We start from the raw sequence: 9,556 nt of genomic DNA on the forward strand, positions 1-9,556 counted from the left end.
AACACACTGAGAGATTCGGTCTCAGGCTCTTGTTCACCAGGCTGTTCACAGGATGAGGAATTCAATTCGGGTCCAGTTGAAAATCCAGAAACTCCTCTCCTCTGCAAGTAATCCAATGACCCCCCACTGAAGTAACAATAAAGTCACAGGCGTGTTTCCTTTGGAAGTTTCATTCGTGCTTAGGACTGCCCTCAAGAGAGTTCCGAATGTGACTGCCTGCGCCTTAGGGTTTCTGAAACGAAATCTTCGAAGGAGCAGACAGCCTTGTCTTTCTCCCTAAGAACGGAGAGGTTGATGGGGTTGAACTGCTGACCTTGCGGTTCGCAACGCGGGTGAGGAATAAAAACCCAAAACTCATTGCCAAGGAGTCAATGCCGATGTGCAGTGGCTATAGGACTGGGTAGCCTGCCCCCGTGAGTTTGCAAGACTGTCATCCTTTCCCGCAGTAGAAAGCCACGTCTGGGACCCAGTGACGCTGAGGCCTCCTTCTTCTTCCGATTTACTTAGGAAGATTTTGTAGATTCAGCATCCAGGAGCGGGCTCTTCCAGGCATAACCTCAAAAATACCGAGTCCCAAACTAACTAAACGCTTTGCGACGGGATCTTCTGCCGTGGTGAAAACAGCAGCAACAATCCAACGTGAGCGTGGAAGTCTCGGGATAGTGGGAAAGCCCTGACAAAACAGCCCGGCGGGTGGCAACTCAAATGCCACTGGCTAACTGCTGACCCGCCTGGTGATGTGGAGGGCTTTTCCGAACCTCCCCTGCGGGTTAGCTTCCAGGGCTGTAATAGTAGAATTAACACAATAGTCACCAATGCCCTTGGCAGTTGAAAGGAATGAAGGTAGATTAAAGCACTTGTAACGAAAACTCAGGGCCAGAACCCCAGTGCACGGTGGTGGATTTTCCGATGCTGGTTTGTCTGTTTCACTTTTTATCTTTTCTTGACTAGGCAAGCCAGTGATGACCTTGCTAAATTGAGTTCTGTGGCAAAGACTGAAGGATTCAGATCGCTTTAATAGAGGACACACACACACACACACACACACACACACACACACACACAGCCCAGGGTTGCAGAGATCCTGCGCATCCAGCCCATCCCTTCCCTTGGCCAGACCAGCATCTCCACAGCTCGAGGTCCCCACCCCTTCCACGCCCCCCGCCCCCCTCCCCCACCAAACTCTCTTCTTTGCCGGGGGTGGTCTGTCCCAAAGAGCACAGATAAGTCGTCGTGTCAAAAGGCGCCACTAGCGGTTGCGCGCGCGGAGAGCAGCCCAGAGGGTGGCCGTGGCCCGGGCCAGTCCCTCTCATCTCCTTCGCGCTGCGGTGCCGGGTCTCCGGGCTCTGGTCTCCGGTCCACCCCGGCCTGTGGCTTCCTCCTCCAGGGAGGCGGAGGGCGGAGACGGAGGGCCCAGCCGGGAGGAGCGAGGCGAGCGCGCGTGGGCGCGGCGGGCGACACCACCATGTCCACGGGCTCGGTGAGCGACCCGGAGGAGATGGAGTTGCGGGGGCTGCAGCGGGGGTACCCAGTCCCCGCCTCCGCCCGGCCGCCCCTCCACCGCGCCGAGCGCAGCGACGCCTCTCCCAGTGACAACTCCTCGGCGGAGGAGGAGGACCCCGACGGCGAGGAGGAGCGCTGCGCTCTGGGCGCGGCCCGGGGCCCCGCGGGCTGCAAAAGGAAGCGGCCCCGAGGAGCCGGCGGTGGCGGCCAGGGCTGCCCCGGGGGCCCCGGCAGCGGCAAGAAGCCTCTACCGCCCAAGGGCTCGGCCGCCGAGTGCAAACAGTCGCAGCGGAACGCGGCGAACGCCCGCGAGCGCGCCCGGATGCGCGTGCTGAGCAAAGCTTTCTCCAGGCTCAAGACCAGCCTCCCCTGGGTGCCCCCAGACACCAAGCTCTCCAAGCTGGACACGCTCCGGCTGGCGTCCAGTTACATCGCGCACCTGCGCCAGCTGTTGCAGGAGGACCGCTTAGAGAACGGCTACGCGCACCCGGTGAACCTGGTAGGAGCGGGACAGGCCCCGGGGAAGAGCCCGGTCGGGGGTCTAGAACCGATGCTGCCCAGGCTAGTTTAGTTTCTCCGTCATCGAGGGAGTGCTCAGTAATTGACCTTTCGGCGGCGTTGGCAGCCCTCTGTACCTTGGCCATGGCGCTTCCTGTGCTCCACCCAGGCACAGGTCTTGTCCTATTTGCAGGGGAAGCTTGGGTCTCACTGAGTCCACTATTCGTTTGCAGATATCGTTGTCGCCCAACATGTAGTTTTCGGCTGTGCATGTGGCAGGCTTCATTTGGCAAGACCTACTTTCTGAATGGAAGGAGGAAGAACTGAGCTCTAAAACGGAGCCTTTGGACTTTCGAATCCCTGAAGAATAGCAAAGTTTCCCCCAACGTGATGTGCCTGGAAAGCCCCCTCTTGCCTGCCAACGCTCCAATCTTCAGCCTTGGGAAAGATTTTAGTGGAGAGAGAGAGAGAGAGAGAGAGAGTGTGTGTGTGTGTGTGTGTGTGTGTGTGTGTGTGTGTGTGTGTGTGTGTGTGTGTGTTCGCTCGCGCAAAGAAAATTCAAACGACAAAAATTCCAAACTCAGAAAAGCTTCACGGAACCGACTAGAGGGCCAAGTCCAGGAAGAAGTGTGGACACACCCTCTGAAGTTTCCCAGGCTTATTAGAAGCTGAGCTTTTTACAAGTCAGGGATGCCCCCCGGGCTGGTTTGGGAGGGCGGTTTCAGTTTGAGATGCTGGCTTCTCCCCTCCAATCTGATGCTCTTTTTGAATTTACAGACCTGGCCTTTCGTGGTCTCTGGACGACCCGACTCAGACACCAAAGACGTTTCTGCAGCAAATAGACTTTGTGGAACTACAGCTTAGATCAGACTGGATCCCGCCCCAGGGAATTATTGGTTCAATGCGCTTGAGTTTGGGGATCTCGGAGACAAGCAAGAGAGAGCGAGAACCCCAGAGGACTCAAAGGAGTTCTTTTGGATTCATGGAGTGCCACTGGATTCTCCCTGACCCCTTCCCCTTTCCCTGGGACTGTGAGCGACAGGGACGCCCATCTCGGCTTTCCCTATGTGAGGGTTCAAGTTGTAGAAGCCAGCGCTCCAAAGTCAGCGGTGTGGCCGCCGTAGTGGCCAAGCTGCCAAGGTTCTGGGCGACCACGCTTTCTCTCTCTGCAAAGGGTCTCCTTCAATCCTGAGAGCAAGGAGCTCCAGCCCAGACGTGGGTTTTAGCTGTGCAAGCTACACCCAGCCTGGTCCTCTGAGCCCACCCAACTGACTGAGGATTGAAGGCAAAGTGATTTCAAAAGGCCCTTAGAGACGGAGTCTGGACTAGGGACTCGCCTCCTGCTTGCTTTTACATTGCAGAGAGGAGAGTGGCTAATTTGGGCCGGCGGGTTCCTTCCCCGTACCTCCCTCCCAGTGAGTGCGAACTGCCTGGACTGCACCCTAAGTTTGAGGCGGGCCTTCTGAGATCAAAAAGCTGGTTTGCTGGACCCAGGTTCCAGCCCCTAGGCTCCTGAGGTTTCAGCCTCCACACCACAGTCTGATCCCCCATCCTCCCAGGCCTTAGCCTCTACCACCAAGCCCAGACCTCTTCATATTGGGGTTCTTTTCCTAGGACCCAGCCACTCCCACACCTCTACCCTACCACCCCCCAAGCCTGGGGTCCCTTCCCCACCCCCTTGGACCACCCTCTACTCCCTGGGCCGGGCTTCCACTGCTTGCCCTCACCCTTAGACCTCCTCCCCTTCTCACCTTTAATTCTCTTTCCCCCCAACACCGGCCCCACAGAGCCAGCCTCTGGGCGGCCCCGGTTCTAACTCTTCGGAAGGTACAGGTGCAGGCTGGCGCCACAGGACTAGGGATCACGGGGAGACTTGGGGAGACTGCACTACTGCAGTGATGAACAAATGTAAATAAATTTATTTTTTTATGAATAATAAAACAGCCTTGTGAAATCTTGGCGCCTCCCAGAGTCGTCCGAATGTGGTCTTTGCAGCCCCTTTGAAGGAAGATTTGGTCAAGCACACTCACCTTAAATGTGTGGGTGTGGCTTCTCTGGATGACAGGGCCCTTGGGTCTTTGTCCTGCAGATCAGGGTTTTCTGTGAGGGAAATGATGGAAGGAATGGCAGTTGGATGGCTGCATTTCCAGGAGTTACTTATATTATCTCGGATCCTAAGTCCTGTTCCCCAGCCACTTCCTGGAAAGCAACAAAGGGCTGAGTCTCTGACGACAGGACCATGTGGAGAAGCTGCAGTCCTCTAAGTAATTGCTCTCTCAGTCTTTCTCTTTGACACACACACACACACACACACACACACACACACACAGCCTTTTTCATGTGCCACCCCAATAATTACAATTGCCATTGATTTATGAGCCCCCTAAAGCCAACACAACTGGACCCGCAGGTCTACTTAGCAGGACAAAAAACAATAAAAGACAGCATTTTGTGTTTCAGTGGAACATTTCCCTTTTCAAAGAATGTTGATATAGCGCTTTTTGTTTTGTTTTTTACATACACCTCATTGTTTCCGTGTTATCTCTTCCATTTTTATTGTGATTTTCACAAGAGGTGCTCTCCTGGGAAAACCTAAACAATGTTGAAAACACCGGTCCCTTTTATAACAAAATTCTCTTTGTAGAAAAATATTCTACAAATTGATGAAAATATTTCCATCAAAGTACAGAGGATAGAGCTGTCTAAAGAGCGATCTGATTTGAGGTTCTAGACATATTTTTTAAAGTGGAAACTTTTTTCCTCTTCCCTCTCTGTCTTTTGAGGACAGAGAGAAACACAGCTGAATTTTCCTTTGGAGGGAAGAAGGAAGTGGGGGCCCACAACACCTTGGCTTGAACCAAACTCTGGAGAACTGCTTTCTGAACTCAGATTCTCAAGTGCATGCCACTACCTCGGCAGGATTTTGGCCTTTGAGACCCAGTCTTCAGGGAGCAGAAGACCCTGTTGGCTCAGGGTTTCCATCCTCGGTTCCTTGGGTGTCACAGAGGTTTTCCAGCAAGGGGGACCTCTGGCAGGAAATGCTAGCTGGCTCAAAGACACCTTAACTGTACATTCCGCATGGTGGGCTTTGGGGATTGAGTGAGGTGTCTGCTAGAGACCAGACTTGACCAAAAGTCATTTCCAAAGCTTGTACCAAGTAAGTGCCTTTTCAAGAGAAGGAGGCTGCACAGTAGTTGGTTCAGCCCCCACCCCCCACCCAGAGTGTCTAAGAAACTCAGCTCAAAATGGAAGCTTTACCAGCAGTGATTGACCATGTGAAAGTTACCTCATGCCGCTAAGCCTGTGTTCTTTCTACCACGGGGCTGTGGGACAAAGATATTAATGAACCTTCCTCATAAATAGTGAGACACAAGAAATACTGATTGGCCACTAAAGAAAGAGCCTCTGGTGGCATAGTGGTTACACATTGGGCTGTGATCTGCAGGGTCAGCAGTTCAAAACCACTAACCTCCCTGAGGGAGAAAGCGCTTTCTACTCCCTGGAGTTGCCATGTGGGAAACTCATAGGGCCAGCTCTACACTGTCCTATGGAATCACAAGGAGTAGGCATCAATATGAGGGTAGTATATTTGGTTTGCGTTACTGGTGCCACTAAAGGAAAACCCAAGAAAGAGAATGGGCTTTGCCACAAAGAGGGAATGCTAAACAGATGGGGCATTTCTGGGGTCCAGCTCTCCGGACAGTCTCTGGATGCTTGGATAACCAGTGTAGGAGAGTAATGACTCATAAGAACCAAAACAAAAAAAGGAAAGAGAATAACTGTGTGTCTGATAAATACAGAGAAGAGCACATTTTTGCATCAGTAAATAAACGGGCAAATATTCATAAGTAAAAAAATTTTATTATAACTTTCTAGAACTATAATTTTTCAAAGTACTTGAGGGATGAAGTCACATCTCTTGCTCTTGTCCCTTGTCCATTCAAGGGACAACAATCATTGACTCACAAGTATCAGTAGTGTTTTCTGTTTGTTTTTAAAATCATTTTAGTGGGGGCTCAATTAATAGTGTTTTATTGTGCCCTATAAGCTCATTTGTGTTGCCATTTTAATCTGATAATTCATAAAGATGGGAAAAATCACTTTCTCAGTATTTTTCCCCAAAAGTTGCTGTTAAAAAGGTCAAAAGAAGAAGATCAAATGCTCAGTCCCAAGGAATTTGTGTAAATTAGCCAGCTTCTAGGAAAAAGTTGCTTTGGGGAGAAGCCTTCCAAAGAACCATAAACTCACTGCCATTGAGTCAATTCTGCCATATAGTGACCCCACAGGGCAACGTACACTGTATCTATGACTTTGCAAGACTGCAAACTTTTACAGGGCAGAAAGTTTCCTCCTTCTCTGAAGGGCAGCTGGTGGTTTCAAACTGCTGACCTTGTGGTTAGCATGCCGTGTCCTACTCCACTACACTACCTGGGTTACTGGGTGAGGTCTTAAGCATTGTAAATTTGCTTTTTTCCAACCATGATTATAGTGGGCTTTCATTGTAGAAAGCCATCCAAAATATTCCATCACCTGTTCTACCCACCCCACCCTCCGCCCCGAGCTCCCACCCCATCATTTTCCTCCAGCAGTGGGGGCGTTGGAGAAGTGAATGTTAGAGTGAGAGAGCTATATGTTAAGACAAAAAGAAAAATATGCCCTAATGATTTCTTCAACTGATTGCACAGTCATGAGAGAAAAGATGGGATGGGATCTAAACTCCTTGTTTAGATAGGTTAAAAAGTCTCATAAGAAATTTAACTTTAAAAGGCACTAGATAACCCAATAAAATGAGCAACCTGAGAAACACTCTTCAAGGGGCTTTTGGAGGGATGGAACCATGATTATGATTGACAGTGACTCAACCGAAGAGAACAAAATCCCCCCTTTACGGCCCCTTCCTGCTATGAGTACTCGCATCGCCAGTGAACTGCGGGCAGCATTGTCATTTTGAAACACTTAGGCTGTGTCTGCTGGGGATGTTGGGCTGACTCGGTGCATCTCCTTTTGCACTGAGTTCCAAGGTACACCTCAACTTTCATCTGCTGGCTCCCTTCACAGACAGGGACAAAGACCCTGGCAAGATATAAAGGAAGTTTTCACTAAGGTGTTTTGTTTTGTTTTTTAAATGGTAAATGTTTTATAAGTTCATGAATAAATTAAGAAAGATTTTTCCACATAAAAATAGTGGCATGGGGCACATTGTTTTAAGAGCGATCATAGGTAAAGTTTGATACTTTTCTACTAAATTAAACAATAACTAAACAAAAAATTAAATAGCTCAGACATTGCCCCCTATCATTGCAGTCATGCTGGAAGGGCAAAACCAACAAATTCAAGATTGCTACTCATGGCTGTGCAGCCACTGCTGAGAAATTCACTCGGAGGTAGTAGGCTTGGATGGAATACAAAGGTAACTGAAAGCTTCCATCTAGTGGGAATCTCCGAACAAGTCGCCGGGGGTGGCAGGAGGCTCGTAACCTTGCACTTGCCACTCCCTATTCATCTCCTTTCCATTCTGTTCTTGCCCTTCATCATCTTGCTCTTCCTCTTACAACAGTGAAAGCAACAGCAGAGGAAGTCTTTGCAAACCACGACTGAATGACTTTCCAGAAATCCACCCAGTCGGAAACACAATGAACACGGCATGGCCAGTTTCATGTCGGCGCCCTGGTGGTGTGGGGGTGATATGGTGAGCTATCAAAAGGTCAGTGGCTGGAGCCCCCGAGCTGCTCTGAGGGAGAGAGGTGCGGTTTATGCTCCTGCCATGATTTAGGGCCTGGGAAACCACAGGGGCAGTTCTGTTTTGTGCTTCAAGGCCACTATGAGTCAAGACGAGATTCAATAGCCGTGAGCTGGAGTTTGACGGGTTCTCACACATGACCTCCGCCTTCTCCCTTGTGACCTCTGCTATCACTATTTGGAAACCTTCTCTGCTTGGAGTCCAGAGAATCATGAGGCAATTACTATAGAACGATTGGATATTCTTTATCGCCAACAAGAAAATGAGAAGGAAAAGTGATGCATGGTGTGAAAGGGCTTTTACCTGTTATTTATCTCATGTTGCTTACAAATTTTGAATATTTATGTTGTTGTTAGGGGCTAGGCACTCCATTCCAACCCCTAGCAGGCTTATGTACAACAGAACAAACATGGCTTGGTCCTGCACTATCCTCTGAATTGTCCCTATGTGTAAGACCAGTGTTCTAGTTCTGTGTCCGTCCATACTCTCTTTCACTGCCCCTCACTTTACCAAGCATGATGTCCTTCTCTAGGGACTGGTCTCTCTGGACAGCATGTCCAAAGTGTCAAAGATGAAGTCTTGCCATCCTTGCCTGTAAGGAGCATTCTGGCCATATTTCTTCCAAGATAGATTGATTTTTCCTTTTATGATTTCTTTTAAATAAAGTTTTTAGTAAAGACTGTGAACTGCTGGGCGCTCTAACCCCATCAGGTAGGAGCTCTGACCACAGAGTCATCTAATTTCTTTGTGAGCGTCAGCCTCCTCCATAAGAGAGAAACAGTAACTCTTGCCTTATTGAACTGCTTCGCAAGTGGATTAATGAGGTAAATCTATTAAGTAATGGGGAAATAAGGAGCCTTGATGGAGTAGTGAGTTATCTATTGGGCTGCTAACAAGAAGATGAGCAGTTCTAAACGGCAAGCCACTCCATGGGAGAAAGCTGAGGCTTTCTACTTCCACAAAGAGTTACAGCCCCAGAAACCCCCAGGCGCAGCGTTACGCTGCTCTGTAGGATGATTAGACATTGGACTGGACTTGATAGCAGCGACTGGAGAGTTTGGGATGAGAAATCCTCCATAAATGACAACTTAAGAAACATCTGTCCTGATTTTCTCCCCTTAATCTAATAATAGTTTAGATATCCTAAATCCTCACTGCAAATTTGCCCAACTTAACTCTTTCCCACTGGCATTGCCTTGGTTTTTAATGTCAAGTCTAATTTTATTGGATTGGCCTCTCTTTTTACCACAGAGGAGAAAATGTCATGTGGCTTTTTCTTAAGAAGATAAAGACGATTATGTTCAGAATTTTAAATAAATGATGTATAGGGGAAAGCAAATTCATTTCAAAGAGAAAGATAGACCAATGGATTTATATTCAAAAGAGTACACAAAGCTATTGATATGTTTGAAAATTCCATATATACCATCAAAGAATATTCACAACTATCTGGGAAGTCTGTTTAAATTCCCCTCTCTTTCCAACTATGTATCTATCTATGTGAAGGTGAATTGTCTTTACACTTCCACAAAATGACATACCACAACAGATAAATGCAGTACAGATATAAATTTTAACTGGTTTCTGTTAAAACAATTAACAAGAGTTGCAAAAATAAAACTATGCCACTCTTATCATTAAACATTATTTTGCAAAACATAGCTATTTTGCATGAAAAGCCTGTTATTTCTGTTAATAATCCCCTGCCATTGAGTCAATTCTAACCTTTATGGATTTCTGAGGTTGTAAATATATACAGAAGCAGATAGCCTTATATATTGCCTGAAGAGTGGTGGGTGGGTTTGAACCACTGAC

General features: G+C 48.5%; 1 protein-coding gene across 1 annotated transcript; it reads left to right on the top strand.

The window, feature by feature from the left end:
- The first annotated feature begins 1,465 nt into the window (after window positions 1-1,465).
- On the top strand, window positions 1,466-2,865 carry MSC (musculin). The gene is made up of 2 exons (XM_075550653.1): window positions 1,466-2,002; window positions 2,779-2,865. Exons 1-2 carry the CDS (start codon window positions 1,466-1,468, stop codon window positions 2,863-2,865), a joined length of 624 nt encoding a protein of 207 aa, XP_075406768.1.
- Window positions 2,866-9,556: the final 6,691 nt, after the last annotated feature.

The sequence above is a fragment of the Tenrec ecaudatus genome, chromosome 5 (genome assembly GCF_050624435.1).
Source record: "Tenrec ecaudatus isolate mTenEca1 chromosome 5, mTenEca1.hap1, whole genome shotgun sequence".
NCBI classification, from domain to species: domain Eukaryota; kingdom Metazoa; phylum Chordata; class Mammalia; order Afrosoricida; family Tenrecidae; genus Tenrec; species Tenrec ecaudatus.